Source organism: Harmonia axyridis, chromosome 3 (assembly GCF_914767665.1).
Source record: "Harmonia axyridis chromosome 3, icHarAxyr1.1, whole genome shotgun sequence".
NCBI lineage: Eukaryota > Metazoa > Arthropoda > Insecta > Coleoptera > Coccinellidae > Harmonia > Harmonia axyridis.
This window is the reverse complement of record NC_059503.1, coordinates 40,172,300-40,194,105: the sequence shown is the minus strand read 5'-3', so window position 1 is coordinate 40,194,105 and position 21,806 is coordinate 40,172,300. Positions and strand designations below refer to the sequence as shown.

Below are 21,806 nucleotides of genomic sequence, written 5' to 3'. Positions count from 1 at the left end.
CAAATTATGTTGGGCTGTCTTTCGACGAGGAACTCTCAATGTAATATTCAAACTTTCAGCTTTGATCAGGAACTCCAATCAGGAATTTAGTACAAAAAAATACCAAAAAAAACCTTCATTGAGGTGTTTTATCATTATATTAAACGAAAAAAATTCTATGAATTTCGCTGTGATTATCAACATCATTCATTCGAGGAAACCAGGAAAAGAAATAAAATGACAATTTTACTGCATCGGGTACACATGCACAATGATAGGTACGCATTGCGGCTTACGGCCAGATTTTCATCAACTTTCTTATTTTGTTGACTATATAATATTGCAAGAGAACAGTGAAGAATTTGCAACATGCTACAGGATTAGTCAGAAAGAAAGAGATCGAAAATCGGTTTTGTTCTAAATCCGATAGTTCTCAAGATACCTATACAAGACAACGAATTTCTCCCACCCTGTACACTATACTCATCATTGGTGGTGGATGGTATGCTTCAACATTGTAATAGAATTAATTTTTTTTTTGCATATAGAGATAATTGGTATCAATGAACTTATGAACTACTTACGATATCGTAATAGTTGATAAAGTGAACTCATTAGTGATTCGGATATTCAAATTCATGAAATCGTTTCTGAAGATGGTGAAGTTGGCTTGCAGTTTTCTAACTTTAGTTTTTATATTGGAAAATGTTGAATGTGTTTCCTATAATTTTGGCGACTGTCCCAAAATAAAAGCGTTCCAGAACTTCAACATGTCAAAGGTATAATAATAATAATAATAAGTTCATTTAAAAGGTATATAGGATGTGTCAACAAGAAAAAGAAATATATACACACAAGCTCAAATTTAAGACAAAATATCAACATATGACCAGTTATAAAAATTTACACTAATATTTGAACCAGGAGTGACAATTCTATCAAAGCCTTAATGCAATTATTGGAAATAAATTAAGGCTCAACTAGATAGGAAATAATTAAAGAATATTGAGATGAAATGAGAAATTATTCTACAATTGTGTTATATTTGGGATTACTCCATAATTTCGTCATAAAAAAGAAAGACATACATTAAGATATTTATTCTCAAAATTTCTATAAAAAACAAATAAAAAACAGATCAGAATTCGGAAAAAATCAATTAAATAACCCAACAACAGAAAAGAAGATATTCTACCTATAAAAAAAGATATTCCAAATTTCATTTTTACAATGCATTTCAAATTCTAATATGGACTATGGTTTAGGAACAGATTCAGTTCTCTTGAACAAAATATAATCTACGAGGAGGATAAAATTCTAATCCATCCTCCAGGTAGCATTTCTATTCACACAGTTAAGGAAATAAAATCTATTTTTACGAAAAAATAACAGAATTCAGAATACATATCTAGGTACCTATTGTGGTCATAATATCTAATTTTTTGAAGATATTGCTGAAGATATGATGATCTATATGTCATCTGATTCATTGTCTTTATATCCAAATTATGTGCTATGACCACTCGACTAGCCTGAGGACTACCTCCCAAAAAAACTTATTCCATAAGAGAGCCAATAAAGGAAAAAAGGAAGTATATAATTTCAGACAATTTATATCGATAGGGACGATAGGTAGGAAAGCTTTCCTACCTTTTATTAAAGGTGTCACTGACAAAATCAGTAGCATCCTACAAAAACAGGATATAAAGATAGTTTTCACAGCCGATAATAAAATAACCAAATTTCTACGAACACCAAAGGATACAATCGATAAAGAGTCTCAAGGTGTATATGAGATATAGTATATCCATAGTCACTTGGAGAGAGCTAAATATTTCTATTATACAAGGGTTTTCCAAATTTCCAGAAATTCCTTTGGGGCCAGTATTTATTGCCTAACAATACTTTCAAATGAACCCCGGTATTTACAATATCGCGGTATCTACTTCTAAGGGACATCTATGGCCAAGCGATTTTATGGACTAGTTCAAGTGACTTTGGATATACTATACCATGTTCCGCATGTCCTAGAACATACACAGGACAAACAGACGTATAACAGAGTATATGAGCACAAACCCTCAATATGCCAAGGAGATCCATCATCTGCTCCATTTAAACACTACTCGACTACTCTGAAACATATCATAATGTAATAAACCCCTTCTTTGGGGGTATATATGTGTCAATGGAAGAGCGGCTTTCCACTGACTAAAAATAAAAAAGATATGATGTTATTGTGGGTTCGGCCCGTCGCACTAGGGACAGGTCTTTTTGTTGATTTTTCTTTCTTGGGGACAGGATTATATTTCCAGGTTAATCAAACTCAATTGATTCTTTAAAATCAAATATAATAAAGCTAAAAATCAAAGTTCCAATATTCAAAAATTTGTACTATTTGACTCAACGGCCAAAACTTTCAATACAGAAAAATATATCTCAAATGATCCACTAATTATTCATTGAACATTGAATTTGGGAGAATCAGGACTACTCAACAAGACAAAAATAAAAAAAAAAAACCAAAAGATCGTTAAACTGTTACTTCCCTTATCCCATGAGGCTAGGTTGGTATACCTAGTTTCAATAAACTCCTTTTCAACTTTTCACACGAGACGTGTAATTCTTTTTTATTCACTTCACCCCCGAATCACGCACTCAAAGCTAATCTATTTCTTTATCAAAACAAAATTGAAACTTTATCAAAAACCCCTATATTTCTACTTCTGAGTCTGACCTAACTCGTATTTCTTAGAGTAAAACAATTTCTTCTTTCTTAAATACTTGAAGTTCCTTGAACTAAATCATCTACGGAATTTTCCCAAAAAAAAAATAGAACTCTAATCTTCAAAAAAATTGCTTTGCTCTAAGTCCGGTTTCGCGACCGACGTACTATTCCCGTTACTATTGACTTCCCTGAGTCCCCGATCGATACTGCCTAATTTTCCTAATCCATTTTCCCAATTGATCTCTTACAGAGGGGCTTAGTTGAGGGAATTAAAAGCAATTTCATGTTATATACCAAATATTTTTCCAAGAATTATTCCGTTCAAATAAATCAGATCATCATAACTGCGTATTGAACCTTGAAAGACAAATTTAAAAACCATGTTGACCACTCAATTTATGTGGCATTAATGATCAATATACTTGAGATACAGAACAAAGATACTGCTGAAGGATCTAATTATGAATTATCGATAATTCGAACCTCTCGCACTGCGTAGAATTTGGTTCGATTTAATTTAGAAGGTTTTACCAATTTCCGATTTATTACAATAACATTGACTTTGAAAGATGCAAGACGATCACTGCAGAGAAAACCCTCACAAGTAGGATAATTCGTGAAGCACTCGAAATCGAAAGACGATAATACCCTCAGAGGGTCATACCAATTGGACCAACCGAATGGGATGATGTACGTTGCAACAAATAAAATATTTTCAATTCGAACTAAAAGCGCGTTCGGTTATTACCTCGGACCACTCGGACTTGTCTGAACCGTTCGTTTATTACATCCAGATTGAGGGGAATACAAATCTGGAGCGTTCGGCAAAGATATCTGAGCAATCAGATGTCAATCTTTTTCGTCGGACGTTTTCGACCTAGCAAAACGATTTTATCCACAGAGTTTACCTTTGTCTATGGATTATTGGATTTTATTTGTCTTTGATGTTTGTTTATTTATAAAAATTAACATTTCGTCGTAGTTTGTATTGAAAAATTTCAATACCTAACTTGTTATACTTCTTTAATTGGATTTTAAATAAAATTATGGGTATGGAATGCAGATAACAAATGAATAGGCAGTGTGTATATTTTTGGAATGAGATATCTGGTGGTGACTTTGGACAATATCATTAGTAAGACTTTGGGGACAGATAATTTTTTCGTGTAATTATATAAAGCGTTGTGCATGTGGATGTACATTCAAGCTAGGGATATGAAGAAAAAGGCCAAGCTTTTAAAAAAGCTGACCATGTTTACAATATATGAAGTGGACTGGTTTCATTACTTCTAAATAAATGAGACAGACTTCAGTGAATTTTCCACCTTATTATATCGAAATTATGTAATACATGAAGCAGAAGAAATTTACTCCTTCAAGGGTATCGATTGGGACGTCAGTGTCCCAGAAGTATTTTATAAATGTCCTGTTCGCCAATAAATATACCCAGCATGGAATCAATTGGGAATATAAAGCCAGATCAGTGTATTCAAGGTACTATATCTATATTTGTGTCAGCTAATAGTTTATTATCATACGAAAGTTTCATAGAAAAAAATACTATATTCAGGAAAAGGACTTGAAGTTTGTCAGTTGGACCCGAGGCTTGTTTCTTTTCTGAGTGGTGTTATTTTCAAGAATGGGGAGTCAGTGAAATTATTGGAAACCAAATGTCTATTCATTGGTAAGTTTCTAGTAAGTTATAGAGATTATTTTTATAATTGTTTATAATTTCAGGTCAAATTATTTCTGCTGAAAATACTGAGCACCATTGCCAATATTTGAGAAGAGGAAAAGCCAGCTAATTTGAAAGAATGAATAAACATTATGCTAGAGTCTGATTAAGTATGGCAATTATGAATTTGAAAAATTGCGACTCTATAGTGTTCTCATCTGGTGATAAGACGTTCAAAACTGTTAGTGAGCCATTTGATGAAGAATTCACAAAAAAATAATTCTTAAAGTTTGAAATGATTTATTTTAAAAATATGCTTTACACATTGTGTAGCATGAAAGTTAAAATTTTTCAATTAGAAAGATATTTTTCCAAGCCTTAATTATGCTGTAATAAGACCATCCAGAATAAGAAAAGTTCCGAATCATACATGTCTGAAGTTATACATGTTATAATTTCCAGACTACTGAAAAATTTGAGTCCAGTTGTTATTAGTAAGAGAGTAAAAGATTTGCTATTGGATCATACAATAATATACAGGTTGAGTGATTTATTTAGGAATCATTTTTGTAAATATTATTTGATAATTTGTAACTACAAACATATTTATGTTTTCATTACAATGACTATTAATACTACTCATTTATAGTTTAAGATTTTTTTGATTGACAAGCCATGTAAACTTTTGATGGCGTATGTTTTTATGAATTTCTTGTGTGCAAATAAATTATTATTATTATCAAATACTGCATTGATTTTACATATCATTTATTTATCCTATGGCAGTAAGTTATCCCATCACACATTCCCTTGGCACCATAGTCCATTAAATTACTGATGAAAAAAAAAAGATATCATCTTCCAAATCACTTGGATCAATTTGACATGAAAATTCCTTTTTTCCTTCTTATTGAAACATTTTTGTCTTCATAAAACGAATGGAGATTTTAGAAGTGATTCCTCCTTGGAAATATACTTTCTACTAGATCAGACCATTTTTTTTATATCTTTTCATTTTTGTAGAGGAATTAGGTATCCTTTTTTTATACTTCTGAAATATGAGAATGAGATTAGATAAACGTACATAACATAATTTAAACTAACCTCTACAAATCTTTGGGTTAAATGAAGTTGTCTCATGATCATTTTTTCTCACGTTTCACACAAAATGAGCACTGCATATTTCATGGAATACTTCAGGTTGCCATTTCTCTCAAAATATGATCAGCACTACAATAAGTTTTAGATGAGAGACTTTGCTATCATTTCTCAAATATTCTTATCAAACTCTTCTCACACTAATAATCCATATCACCATATCTTTCCTTCATTCTCGAGCTACTTTTTCTTATTGTAATATGAATTGTGGCAACCAACTACATAGCACATGAATTTGTGAAATTCTTGCAGTAAATAATTGATAATATTAAAGTCCATACCTTCAGAATTTTTCCGTATTTTTCAATATTGAAAACAAAATCAACTCAAAACTTCTTAGTATAGTTAAAAAAAGCATAAATTTCTAACACCTCTTCAGCAGGCAAGACAGTAAAAGTGTATATTATGAATATTGATTATGTTTTACTAATTATTTCATTTCATTTAGGCACGAAGGGCGCCACATCAAAGAACTGACATAACAGCTGAAGCTCAGGATGCTCTGTACCGTTCGTTTATTACAGATAAATCTGTAATATCCCACATATCTGTGCTCACGTGACTAAAATATCCGTCCGCTCTCGGATGCTATTGCCGAACGCGCTATAAGAACATGAGGTCAATTGTCGCTTTACGACATACGGAAAAAAATGTTTTTGCAGAACACGTTCGGAACCACGAAGAATCTGGAATATAATTCGATGATTGGTATTATGAAAAACAAATTGATTTGGTGGTTTCTAGTGTGTGATATGTACCTTATTTTCAATGATTGATCTAATAAGATAAATATTTTGTTACTTTTCAGTTTCTGGGGTTATGGTATATAGTTCAAGGAGATGACAATTCCATATTATGTGCATCTATGGATTTCAGAGCAGTTAATTCTTCTTCTCCATTTAGTGTTGAGCAAACAGTTAGCTACCATTTTTTACCGATACAACACATTACTACAAGAACTGGACGTTTAAGAATTATTGATAAGAGCATTCCAGCTGGTATGAAAATTCGATGGCATTGGAGTAAGTATGACTACTTTCAAACTCGGTAGAAAAGAATATAAATTCTGAATACACTTATGGAAACTTAGATACAAAAAATCACTTTATGGTAAGAAATTTTTTATATCCGAGTTTACCGAAAGTAAAAAAAAATAATGAAATTTGGAATTCATGAAAAAAGTTCAACAGTGTCAAATGCATCGTGGTTCAACTTCCCTAGAAGACCAGAGGTAGTTTTTTACTGTGTATTCACATCGCTGATATGGTTATGCTCCGACGCGTTCTTTCGGAGGTATGAATTTTGTAAATTAGGCGGATAATTTGAATATAAGGGTTGCTAACATATCCCGAGGTCCATAGGAAGTCAATATTTTCTTTAACATATTATACGACTGGTATTCAAATCTCGTCCTTGTAATCAATCAACAAAATAGGTAATCACAGCTTGACGACTGGTGAAACAGCAAAAAAGAACAATAAACCTTTATTAAATTTGCCAACGTTTTGAATCTTTATTGATTCTTCATTAGGGCTACAAAAGATTGAAAAAAAATCAAAGTAGACTCTAAATGTAGGTAAAAACGAAATGAAGAAGTGAAAGACCGCTCAGTAACAGATTTCAAAATAATCCGTCTTCCGAAAACCATAGGCAACATGAAATACCAATTCATAAAATTATAAGAATGCGTTCAAAAATCCTTCTTTGATTGACCGAGGTTTAAAGCATGAATTCTGGACACTTTAAACACCTATATTCAGCCATAATTTTCCAACACATTGGAATATATTGCAGTAATTGCACTCAGGTTTTGAGTATCTGTTCTCAAAATAACCGTGTTGTTCAAGAAAATGTCAATCATCTCAGACACACATCGCTTGAAATAATGTTTCTCAAAATCTACGATCTTCACCCTATCGAGTACAAAAAATAAATGGCCTGTTTGAAAATGGTGGTTTTTTCCTTCTTATACTTGTTAGTTAGGGGGGGCCCGGAACCTGTTCTAAGCCAACGGCTCCAGCTTTAAAGATAATGTCAGTTTTTGTTGAACCAAGTATTTAAAATAAATAGTTTACCCAACTTTAACTAACTCTGCTAAAAAAAATTTTATAACATCAGTTTGGCGAGTAACTTTGAAAGTAAGCGCTATCAAGAAGGATTTCAAAATGGTTTAATACTTTTGCTATATTATTTCTTGGATTGGGCAAAAAATGTTTAACTTTAAGAATCTGGTTTTAGTGGGATCGAGTGAGTCCATGCATAAAGTTGTAAAAGAGTGAGACAGATTGTGAAGCCATTTTTTTGTAGGAGTTTTCCAGTCAGGTGCGTGTCACTCTGCGGCTTGGCGAACTAGAGCCTCACACCCTATGACCATAGTATAAGGAAAGGATAGTAAGCCAACCGGCAACCGGCAAGGAACTGGTCACTTGGGGTCGCTACTGTAGTTTGAACCAGTGTTTTACGGGTTGCATATATCGAACACTATTGACTACCCAAAGTGGAGAAGTAACTCGATAATAGATGGCGCAGAAATAATACGATAATTCATTCAGTGGCGTGGTTGAAAAAGGGTCGCATGACATTGCCAACAATTTTTATGTTATTATTAAGTTACCACTACATTTGAATATTCGGATATTTATTGAATATTTATTCGAATAATTGCGTTTTGCATTACGATAAAAGTTTGAATGATCACTTAACTCTCTATTCAGGAATAATTAAAACAAATTGATAGATACAATTGAATTAAAATTATTCATATAATAGTAGAAAGTGGTTTCATCCGAAGAAATATTATTAGAATTGGGATATTATCAATGAAAAAAATATAAAAATTGAATATAAGATTCAAACATATGAATTTACCAATAAAGAGTTCTAAAAATAATAATATAAGATTCCACATTCGAAATGTAATGCCGTCTTTTAAATCGTTGGCAAAGTTTTTTCATTTGAAACCTTGCTTTTCTGTTCCCTATGCATTGTGATTTTTAGACATTTCTCTATTTCAGTGGTCAAAATTTTTTTATTCTGAATTGAGAACCGACGAATCTTTCTATTCTTTTAAACCTGGGGTCTTGAAATGTACACACATCCTCCTCTAACTAAACTGAATCAGAAAAACAAAGTGTTTTGAATCATTCATAGAATTGAGGACGAAGTGTATTCTTGGAGGATTTAATGTTCTCAAACTCCGCTCGATCATTCTTTTTGTATCTGTATACCTGTAATGAGAATGAATGCATTTATTGCATTTAGATTGTATTGCTGTGTCCCAGCGTAGGATTACTGCGTCTACATAAGGATCTATAATTGTATTTTGAACGTTGTCATGTAATGAAAATTATTTATGGATTTCCAAAATGAGGTTTTTGATTGAGAATTAGTCTCGAAAATTAGCTCCGCTTTGGATGATCGGTATTAATTTTCTCGATAATTTGGAACAATGAGCGATAATGAATGATACTGCTAGTCTACTTGGATGATTTTTTTATGCAATTTTTTTAATGAAAATTGTTTTAGGGTTTGAGGATGCATTAAATTGAATTTGTATTTCAGTATATCCTGAAACATACTAACTATATTTATCTTAAAATGATAAGGAAATGCCAGGCGGCAAATTTTCCTGTTATGGTTTATTACATCTCTTGTCGTTAGACACTTCTATCTTTTGAGCTCCAATTTCTTTTATTACAAGGTCAGAAGGATTATTGAACGCATTACGACCTAGGGCCGCCTTCAGGACCGGCCAACCGGATCATAAAATACCATTTGGTACCTATTTTGCTCACTCTCAATTGAGCGGTAGTTTTTCTATAGAATTTAACATGTACTTGGGTAAATATCTTATTTTCTCCTTTCTTGTTATAAGAATAAGGTTAAATCATGATTCTGCAGTTTTTGCCCATTCTAATATTATTTCCTGAGAAGGATGAGAAAGAAATTGTGAAATGAAATTGTTTCCCGTATATTTTCCATTCCTCTGAGGAATCAACAAACTGATTGGATAATTGAAAAAAAAACTAATACTTGAAATATCCAGAAGCTATTTCAGATGCGCAATGAAAAAGAACCCTTTTTTAGTAAAACTTTAGAAATGTAATAATTTTCTCGAACAAAAGACAGTGGTGTAGAATAAGAATAGAAAAACTATCAGATCGCTCCCCGAATTTCTAAAAAGTTTCTGATTAGTAGGTACTTAATAAAACTATGTTTATAGTTGTGAGTTTTGACTGATCATGTTTTTTCAAATGATAGGAAATAACGACGCACCCCATAAGCTGATACAAAATATGCTACTGTTTGGGTACTTTTGTGGTCTAAATGTGATAATTGAGTTCTGATTTACTTGACAGGGTTGAAGGTCAGGTTGTTGGAACAAAAACCACCCCTCAGTCCAGTTGCCGACATCAATTGAGCGGTAGTTTTTCTATAGAATTTAACATGTACTTGGGTAAATATGCTATTTTCACCTTTCTTGTTATAAAATAAGGGTAAATACCAGAAATAATGGTTTTGCTGTTTTTGCCTATTCTTATATTTCTTGAGAAGGATAAGAAAGAAATCGTGAAATGAAAAATGAAATTGTTTCTCGTATATTTTGCATTCCTCTGAGGAATCAACAAACTGATTGGATAATTAAAAAAAAAATAATACTTGAAACATCCAGAAGCTATTTCAGATGCGCAATAAAAAAGAACCCTTTTTTAATAAAACTTCAGAAATGAAATAATTTTCTCGAAGAAAAGTCAGTGGAGTAGAATTAGAATAGAAAAAGTATCAGATCGCTCCCCTATATTTATGCCACTGGATAATTTTGGCTGGCAATATTTACCTAATTTGTCTTCTCTTCTGTTTGTTTTATTTACTTGTGGATATTCAATTTATATATGAAAAATTTTTTCAAATACCTTTGAAATATGATATGCAAATTGGTGAACATAAATATTCTATACGGTATAATTTCTCCCAATTTGTTATTTTTGCCAACTTCAAAGAAATAATTGCCAGTTAATTCATAATGATTTATTGATGGTTGCAAGAGCATTCGCTCAGTATCTTCATGATTACAAGGTTTTATTGACTGAAACTGTGTGCTTTTCGAAGCATCAAATTCATTATCATCAGGGCAGCACTGAGACTCAATAACCCTCATCAATATCGTATAGTGTCTTATATCGGAAAAGCTTTATTCCCATAGAAAATTATTTTGTAAAGAATTGGTGCGGGTTGAATTCAAATGATAGAGAGTATCGAAAAAATACATCATATTGTTTCCTTCCAAGAACAAAAAAAAAATCAGAAACTTTTGATTTCTAATTCAGTAAAAATTGAGGAAATCTCTCTAAATTTTTATTGAATTAGAAATCGAAAGCTTCTGACCTGGTCGTACCTAAATTCTTTAATGTATTTCTGACATCTAAATTCACCTTGATACTCACTTGTTACCATTTACTTGAATATTGAAGGGATTGAGGCAATAGGTCCTTTCTCAAATGCTGGATAAATAACAGATTTAGAACAAGATCTTGTAGAACTGATGTTAACCAGAGAGCTAAGAGTTTTAATTAAACACGGATAACAACGATTCTGATTTAAAAAATCATTTTCAGTTCTTTCTTCGTTAATGGTTGAGCTTGGATTTAATAAAGTAGCTTATTTACTTTATAAAAAAAACTGCACAGCACTAAGAGTGGCTATTTGCTTAGTATGTATAGAAGAACTAAAATTCCATCTGTCTCTACCAACTCTTGAACTTTTTTTTATAAAATTTCTTTTATTTGATATTAAAAATGAATTTTCCAATTTTCAAGTTTTTTCCTTCATTTTTACCAAAAAAGATGTATTACTAGGAAACCTCTAATATTTCAAGCTCCTGAGCTATATGAAAAATCCATTGATATGTTCAATCCACAAACTACAACCCGAAAATATTCATTTCAATTTTAAATATAAGGTAAATATAAAAATAAAACATGATTTTATTTATTTTCAACATCATTGAGATCTTTCAATATAATTTGGTTGTTTAAGGTAAACTTTTCTTCAAATATTCATAAAAACATGGGCTGATTTTTCGGTCAGAAATAGTAATTTACGTAAAAAGTCCGGAAAATAGGGTTTTTTTGGACGAATAGACAAAATTCCAGGACGAGCGTAAGCGAGTCCTGGAAGTCTGTGAGTCCAAAAAAACCATTTTCGGGCGTGTTGCGTACAATATTTTTTCGGCAACCATGTAAAATAACACTATCGCTGCTGCTTTCCATATTTTATTGCGATTGCGATAAAAAAACATGCAAATTTTTGACAACTAATTTCATATGAACTGTCAGCCGTTATCTCGGTTGCTATATATTCTATGATTCTTTTCCGGCCTAGTCCGGGAAGTACGTACTTTCCGGACTAGGCCGGGAAATGCTACTTTCTCAGAGAAAAAGCGTCCGGGAAGTGAGCACATCCCGGACGGTTGCCGAAAAATATTATTACAGTCGAATAATAAAATACATAACTCTAAGAATCGTTAAAGGTTGGGAAAAAATGATTCGAAACCAACTGTCAAATGCTAAATATAGCTTTTCAGAAATTTCATTGGAACTTACGACATTAGGAAATTAATGTTGATAGAAACTTTACCTATTCTCACTAAATCTATAACAAAACAATATCAATCGAATATTCTTCAAATACACTCAATTGCAATATAGATATTCCGGAAAATGGAGTTCATTCCATTCATAAATCCTGAAAAAACCTAGAGATATCATTTCATGACGACTGGACCTGATTAGTGATTTCATGATAACTTGTAGCATTGTACTTGTTTATCACAAATACACGCCACTGGCGTAAATTCTTATTGTAGAGCAGAAAAAATATCAAAATATAGAAATCTTCTGACCACTCTATTTCAAATATTTCAGTTCTTCAAAATAACACCAATTCTTTCAGAGGGCTCCACTTTACGGACCAATTTTTGACAGTAAAATTCGAGGCTTAACGTGAGTGCAACTAGATGGCGCTCAACATCAACAAAATCGAAAAAAGCACTACACTGGCTTACTATCCTTTCCTTATACTATGCTATGACTGTATCACCCCAAAACCAAACTGTCAAATTAAACGTAAGGTCCGTCATACCGGACATTTTGCCGGGGCGCCAAATTGCAGGGGCGCAAAGTCAGTTAACAAAACAAGACATCATTTTTGACACAAAAACGATTCCTCAGTGATACTTTGTACTGAAATTAAAAAATCACCAAGCACCAATTTTATTGAAGAAATTGAATAGACGCTCTCAACTAGTTATGAAAATACAAATAGGTACCTACTAAAATACATCTCTAAGAACTTCGTCGTCTTTCAACTATAGATCGTCCTACTTTTAAACAATTGAGGAAATTTTTGATGAAATCGACAAATTATTGTCCTTCGATGAATTTGTCAATTGCTCGCGCCGGCCTTGAATATGAGCTTATCAGGAAGGTAACTAAAACGAGTTGTCTTGGACGTTTGATGTTGACATGGTTTATGAATGATATAGGATCATTGGCAGGGTGATTGACTATCTGTTTATACCCATTATAATATAGAGGTTCTCCAATTATCAAGCGATATATTTTTAATATGATCATTTTTATTAGTTTTTGCTGGATTTTTAGAATAAAAGCCTTCATTATTACAATTATAATTTTTTATAGGAAGAATACATCGATTTCAAGAAGAAATATAAAATAAAAGTTGAAAATAAATAAAAAATGGAGATTTTTTTTACACTATTGTAAAAAAAAATCTCCATTTTTTTTCAATAGTGGAGAAACGTCACACATGAATCACTATCTAGGCATTGGCCGAATCCGACTAAAGGACATTGCTTATTTCAACGTTCAACGGCCTAAAATCATATGTGATTTTAGACCGTTGAACGTTGAAATAAACAATGTCATTTAGTCTCAAAAACCACACGAAACACATCATTTGAAACATGGGGTCAAGCCACCTAAATTTTCACATGAACAAATGAGTGTATTTGTCAGGCAACGAGTAGGAATGATCAGTTGTTTTTTCAACCAACCCTAACTTGCAGTTAAGACAATTACCTTCGGCCAGCATTTTGCGAATATTAAAACCAGATAAGTAGAGCAAAATATTCTCCTTTGAAATAGCAGTGCTACATTATGGTACAAATTTTTCTACTGATTATTGCTCATCTTCACTATTAATACAGCTTTCATCAACATCTAGCCTACATCAAATTTTTTTTCCTCCACTTCCAGATGTGTCACTATCCACATACAAACTATTTCCAAAAGCAGACGCCATCACTTCGTTATGCAGTAAAATTTGTTGTGAATATTACTGGATATTTGGATTATTATTGAAAATCTATAAAACTCAATTCTTCACAATTATTCCATGAGAAGACATACAAAACTGCCAGTGGCGTACCCAGACATAAGTCTTGGGGGGGATAAAGAAAACAAATTTTCCTTCTTTTGAAGAAGTTTTCCAAAGAATTTTGCTTACTCATAATAAGATTGTGATATATAAGGTTGTTACAAATAATGGATATTCCTTCTGGGGGGGATATATCCCCCTTATTCCCCCCTTGGGTACGCCACTGAAAACTGTATTGTTTACTTCACAGATATACATTGATAACCATTGTTTATATCAGCCATGTCAAACAAGAGACTCCGTCATCAATTTCTTTCGGCTCGAATCAAATAGTGCACAAAAGGAAAGATAATGCAGAAATGGACAGTTTAATTGAGAGTATAAATGATGTTAAATATCTGGAGAAAAACATAATGAATACGATAATTTTTGTAATGTCTATCAGCCTGAAAATTTAATAAAAACTTCATAATAGTGGGTACATTTTGTTTTCAAGATTTTCAATTCAATTTTATTTGGGAAGAAAAAAATCAATTTATAAATATATAAAATGAAAAAAATTTGTATTAGATAGATAGATAGATAGATATATTCTTTATTTCAGATTTTAAATTTTCATACACAGAAAAAATACAAAATAAAATAGTGTCAATTACAATGTTTTACAATTTGATTATATAAAGTAATCCCCCAAACAATAGGGTTCCATATTAATCAAGAATTTCTTTGTTTTTGCCTTGAAGATCTTATAGTTCTCAATATTTTTCATATTCTGGGGTAATTTGTTGAAAATTTTTATGCACATATATGATGAATTTTTTTCAGATAGAGATAGCTTATGTTGTGGAAAAGTAATATCAACCGTTCTTGTGTTATACAAGAATATACATTGATTATAGATATCATTAACACTGAAAATCAATCCGATAACAAAAAAAGGGAATAAGGGTCAAACAACCCCCAATCTCCTAGGACCTCAAACAAATGTTTTGCAACCCCCCGGGTCTCCACTATCGGCTTTATTGCTCACCACCGACATCTTGTTTGAAAATCATTATAGAATATGAAATACTAAATATTCGATACTCTACTCAAAGGTTATCATAGACTATGTCTTTGGTAATTGGCAGTTATTACGAAGACAGCCATCTACGGGGCGGGAGCAACATACATGTTTGATGTTATCTATTATCAAGTTTTAGATTAGAATTGAAGAAATATACTTTCTTTACGTATATGAATAAATATTGAATATTTTAAAATTGTGATTCACCAACCTGTAAAATTTTTTAGGTATCCCATCACAGTACATGATTGTTTTCGATACAGATTATTCCCATTATGCTGGAATTCTTTTATGTTCTTCACTGGGGATCACCTCGGAATCAAAAATTTTTATTTTATCTAGAACCACTGTACTAGATGGATTATATACGAAAAAGGTAAGGAAAACAACACTGAAAACCTTTAACTAATATTTATTATATTATTATCATAGATCAGAGATTGAATTTAAAAATGATACTCGAATACGAAGTACTGAGACCTAACTATTGAGTAAAATCATGAATACAATACAAATTAAATTTGGAGTAATTCATATTTACATGAAGTCGATTTATATAATTCTTGTTGAATGAATATCTTTTTTCTCGAGAATTGTTTCGAAACACTTTCAATTTAGTGTATATTGGTATATTGTCTTTTGCAAACGTTTAATGAATCTCATTTTTTCAACGAGAATTCTATAAGATCTTGTGCTCCAGTATAAGGAGTAACTCCTTATAGGCCTTATAGCGGCCTCTCTACCGCTCCTAAATTAGATATAACAAAATAAATGCAATAACAATTGAGAGTCGTAGTCGTAGAAAATGTGCTCATTCAAGACTATATAGGTAATGAAATAATTCGACATTATATCCGGACACCCTATATAGAATAATAAATATAATTTTTTCCGTTGAATACTACTACTTCAAACTGATTTCTTTAATTCTTTCAGATTAAAGAAACTTTAAAGTTAAATTATTTCAGTACTTCAGAAATTACTGAAATAGATCATAATGATTGTCCTACAAAGAAGTCTGAAGATACATTCAAACTGGATATTACACCAAATATCCTATCTGCAAAATCAATTGTTGATGATATCGAAAAGAAAATTGGAGAAACCTTCAAGAAGCTGGATTAGGAGGTCCCAGAGATAAACTTAGTTTCGAGATGATTCCAAGCAGAAATATTGGGAATCACTATGTTGTATTTTTATGTATTGGTTTCTTAAAAAGTAAAAGTTTATTTTGGGTATTTTCTCAAATAAATTCAATCACACATTGTTGGGGTAGCGTCACAACTTTACCTTGAGTTTCAAGATAGAGGATTTGTTAAGGACTCAAGGGTTATGACTGAAAGGCAGATCGTGTGTAAAATGCACTTTATTTCTGAAACTAACAACTATTTATAATATAATTCTAGTGACGTCAAGACCAAGCGTAAATATGATAACAATAGATTTATTGATACAATACAAATTCCACAGTTCACCGGAAATATGAAAGTAACTTGGTATTTCTCTGGTTAACGTACTTCGAACGGAAATGAATATGCTGATTTTATCTTAGAACATTAATAAGAGGAATGGAAATCGCCTTGTAACTGAAGCATTTGTTTTGATGCCAACATTCGTAGCTCCTTGTCTGACCGGCGTCTATGGCAGTGGCGTAACATATTTTGATCTATTTCGAAATAATCAATTGGTGCTCAAAAATAGTTTACAGTGTGATTTATTTAAGAAAATTCTTTCGTAATTAGAAAAGGTCAATGTTTTTCTCAGTTTTATGATTTAGCCGTTGTGAAGTTAGGAAAAAAAAATTCTGATAATTATTAAACATAAATAGGTACGGATAAAATATTTTTTGCTGTATGAATTTCAATTTAACACTCAAATTATTATTTCCCATTTCTCAAGATGTGAAGGGCAGTCGGAATTCGCAGGAAATCTTCTTTTCTGTTGCATTTTCTCATATAAAATATTTTCTATAAATTTCTCAAGAATCTGATTTCACAATTTATTCAACAATGAACAATGAAGTCCTGTGCTTCAATACTTCCATTTCCTTCTGAGTAGATCCTACAAATGTTTTTATGTTCTATGATGATATTCTGAGGAAGATTTTCATTGCATGGAATTAATAATAAATACGACAAATTATGAAAATAAGTTCTCGTTACAACTTACAAAGGTATTTCCAATTTGATTTCAGAAGGAGAAGGCAAACTTCCTGGAATAAACTTCTTTTTTAGGTTTATTAGTCGGAAGCAATCTTCAGGGAAGTGATTTGAGCAAAGATAATTTTTTTTTCCAACATCGTTCGGTTCCAAGAAATTGTCTGCAACCATTTTTCTCGTTCAAGTTGATTCGCTGGAAGTCTTAAGAAACATTTATTAATCGTATAAATTAGTTTTGGATTGTTTTTAATTATAACTGAATATATGCTTTAAGGAAAAATATCAGGATTCTGCACGCCTATGGATGGAACTCACCTGTGAAGACTAATCTCACCTTCCACAATTGTGAAACTACACAAAAAACACTTGCTAGGCATATCTAATATCACTTCTAATGGTTATAAATGGAAATACAAAATAATTAAAACAAGGAACAATGAAGATTTAGCCAAATAAGGTGGTCTAAAGCCAGAACACGTTGCCACATCGACAATTTATCTGAATTGTCGGAAAAATTTTGATCTTCTCCTTCGTTCATTCCTTCGTACTGAAAATAGAGCTGGCAACGTTTTCAATTCGGCTAGCTCAATTGTGATTGGCGCGTCTAAGCTTTCATCTCTCTTGTATTCGGGATCGGGTTCGAATGATTATTTTCCGTTCCTTCTATCTATATTCTAAGGATTTAATAAACAAATAGAAGACACACATCCTTCAATCTACGTTTGATTAAGAAATATGAAATACCTTCTGAAATTATTTCGTATGAATATTAATAGAAAATTATGATATGAATAAGATTTTCTGTACGTTTCGTACACACATGAATTACCCACAACGATTCCAAAACATCAAAAGTAGCATCGATATACCGGTTGAAAAAATCATTCGCGGATTATGAAATTTCGGTACAATATATGTTTGAAGAATACCATTCACAAAGGAAGGAAAAGACTGACAACTGCGTAGAGTCGTTTGAAATGTTGATGCTGGCGACCCGGTTGGTAGTACATAGAAACTAATACTATACTACTGTATCATAATTTTACACAAAACATATTTCATTCCTCAAGGGGTTGAAATATGTTTTCGGCGTAAATTCTCACCTATCTTTTGTGTATCTTTTTCAGTTTTCACAGGCGCTTTCTTGAAAGTTCAAGTTGTTTTGCTTTAGTTTCTTCGTAAGTTTAACCATAGTATATAGAAAGGAAATACTATGGTTTAACTAACGGTAAGTAGGATGAGTATAAATGTCATAATTGATCATCATGTTATCATTAAGATAATCAGTATTCATGTCGCATCACAAAATGAGCAAATATACAGGGTGTTTTCTAATTGAATGTCAATATTTATGGGGGTGATTTTTGGGTCCAATTTAAGAAAAAACTTCATATGAACATATGTCCTAAACGGCTTACCTTTTGAGATACAGGGTGGTTATGTTTTCAAAAATAAATCATTTATTATTAATATCTATACAATACCACTTTAGATATTTTAATGAAATTTGTCTTACATGTACTATCAATCAAGACGCATTTTTTAATGTGTGGCGGCTTCTCATAAAGCTCCACATAGCAACAATAAACACAGCACTCAGTGGCCTAGAGGTTATGAATTTAGACTCACGGGTTCGAATCCCGGCGGCTCCCGATTATAATAAATTCCCCAAGCGTCTGTGACACAGCACACACAAATATATCAAAGTCACACTGATGAGTCTGGTGTGTGTGCCAAGGACGAAACGCATAAGAAGGCATATGTGAAATCTTACATTGGTGACCCCGACGTGATGGGAATGGCCGTCTTAACGATGTGTCCTGGAAAGCAGAAGGTTGATACGTAGCTCCCATATAAATGCAATTTCCAACGAAACTCTAGACGCCCATTCCCATGACGTGCAATACGTGCTCCTTGGCCTGCCGCGGTATAGCGGACCTAAATAGGCGGCATTCACCGTCCGCACGATGCCGCGAGGTGCAGCTCTGATTAGGCGGCAATCACCCGGCTGCACCGATGACCTCGTAACACGCATAAGTTTCGTTTCTCCGTCACTGGGGAGGGAGTCATGTGGCGGCTTCTCATAAAGCTCCACATAGCAACAATAAACACAGCACTCAGTGGCCTAGAGGTTAAGAGTGTAGACTCACGGGTTCGAGTCCCGGCGGCTCTCGATAATAATAAATTCCCCAAGTGTCTGTGACACGGCACACACAAATATACCAAAGTCACACTGATGAGTCCGGTGTGTGTGCCAAGGACGAAACGCATAAGAAGGCATATGTGAAATCCTACAAATGTATCACTTTTTGTAATAAACACCAGTGGCGTTCGTACGTAATTTGACCCGACTATTTTGGCAGACATTGATGGCACGCCACAGATTTTTTCTAAATAAAGATTATTTTTAAAATTCCTAATCATTTAATTCTTATCAAAGTTGATCACTTGACTTTTTTCAATCCGATGCACAGTTTTCGCTTAAAAAATAAAAACCGTTTCTCTGCATTGAAATAAATAACATTATGTATGTAAGAAAGAATTGTTACTTATCGTAGTAGTCTGTAGCCAAGAATTGATATTTCTCTTGTCGAGGCGATTGTCATTATTTAATAATAATAATAAGTAGTGCGAAGAAAAATCTAAGATGAACCGATCGCTCTTTCCAATGGACAGGAGATAGAAGCAATGAAATCGGACGATCTTTATGAATACCTAGGAATGAAACAAAACCGACGAATAAACCATCAAAGAATGAAGGAAGACTTAACAACTGAGTTCATTAGGAGAATCAACAAAATTTTGAAAACAAACCTCAACAGCAAGAACATGACGAGAGCTTTCAATAGATATGCATGTTCAATGCTAACATACTCTTTCGGTATAATTCCATGGAGCAAAACAGATATAGAAAACCTGCAACGCAAACTTGAGAACCTTGATGACAAAAGCGCACAAGCACCATCCGAAAAGTAGCATTGAGAGGACGACACTGCCTAAAGGAGGCAGATGTCTGCCAGACATCATGGAACTTGCTAATGGGCAAATTGAATGCCCACGAACATACTTCAAAGACAAATCAGGCACGTCAGAGGTCTACAAAGTACTTTGTGAAGCAGACGAATCAACACCTTCACAACTGCATAAGGAGCAATTGTCATACAACCCCCAGACAATCCACGAAAAACTGCAAAGATGGAGAGAAAAGCCCCTACATGGACGACATTTCAACGATGTGAACCAGGATCATGTCGACATTGAAGCGTCGAACTATTGGCTCACAACAGGTGCGATGTATCCAGAAACGGAAGGATTTCTTTTAGCCATCCAAGATCAAGTGATCTCAACGAGAAATTAAAGGATCGAACTTATTACTGACGATCGATGCCGTTATGGGTGTCCAACGAATGAGACAATCCACTATATCACGGGAGGATGTCAAATGTTTGCAGGAAATGGATATTAAGAGAGACACGATGCAGTAGGAAAGATACTACACCAAGAAAAAGGAAACCAAATTAAAACTAATTCATTCTGAAAAAGTGCCATACTACAACTACCAACCGGAAACCATCCTGGAAAACTAACGCTATAAACTGTACTGGGATCGTACAGTTTTGACTGATAAAACAGTCCCTCTCAACAGACCAGATATATTGCTAGTCCATAAACATCAAAAGGCAGCATTACCCGCCGACGTAGCAATACCAAATAACAACAACCTGCGTCAAAAGGAGGTCGAAAAAATTTCAAAATATAGGGACCTCGAATTTCAGAGAAAGTGTCAGTGGTAATGATATCATCTAAAACTATTCCAATTATCATCTCAACAGGAATATCAAGCAACTGGGACTTAGTGAGTATATATGTAATATAATGATAAAAATCAAATATTACATAGATGTCCATCAACAAGTGTACATTAGCAAAAAAGTATTTAGATTTTTTCTTTTGTAGGGAATCGATAGATTCCAGAAAATATTCGAGTTGAGTTAAATTTCGAACCAGAATGCTAAAAACAGAAGAACTCGGTGCAAAAAGTTGGAATGATCAAAGCAACACCCCTAAGGGATCTGTTAAAAGGCTTTGCTAACGGTCGAATGGAGAACGGCCTGAATGCCCATAAAACTCGGCATTTCAGGGCGAATAATTCAATTGAGTTCAGTCCAGTCTACAACTACAACATATGTGCAACACTTGCACCGACAACGAGAAGAGTGAAGATTTTCAGATCTGTTCCCGAGACCGGCGAAAAAGTACCTGCGAACGAGCCGCAACGACCCAAGTGTCCAGCGACCCTTAAAATCGATAAGATCTAAATATCATCTTCTTCATACATTCGTAGTGGGTTGAAATAAATTGAATGAGTGTTTTCATCCCGTTATTTTATTTCCCTAATTTCTCCTTGGCCGTGAACTACTTTAGTCACACTATAAGGACCACAACCCACACTTTGAAGATTTATTTAAATTTATATTATTCAATCAAAATAGGATTGAACTTATACTGGTTTTATGATTTATTTCAATATTTTATGAGCAAGTCCCAAGTAATCGACGGTAATTATGAGTTTCTGCTCAGCTGAAGCTCCAGTTGATGGCTCGGTACACTCCCAGCTTCAACAAGGAGATAAAAAATACAAAA

The 21,806-nt window shown here is 33.1% G+C and overlaps 1 protein-coding gene across 1 annotated transcript; it reads left to right on the top strand.

The window, feature by feature from the left end:
- Positions 1-565: 565 nt before the first annotated feature.
- On the top strand, positions 566-16,241 carry LOC123675039 (apolipoprotein D-like). The gene is made up of 4 exons (XM_045610273.1): positions 566-758; positions 6,349-6,562; positions 15,231-15,379; positions 15,940-16,241. The coding sequence occupies exons 1-4, from the start codon at positions 618-620 to the stop codon at positions 16,126-16,128; spliced, it is 693 nt and encodes a 230-aa protein (XP_045466229.1). The 5' UTR covers positions 566-617; the 3' UTR covers positions 16,129-16,241.
- The last annotated feature ends 5,565 nt before the right edge of the window (positions 16,242-21,806 follow it).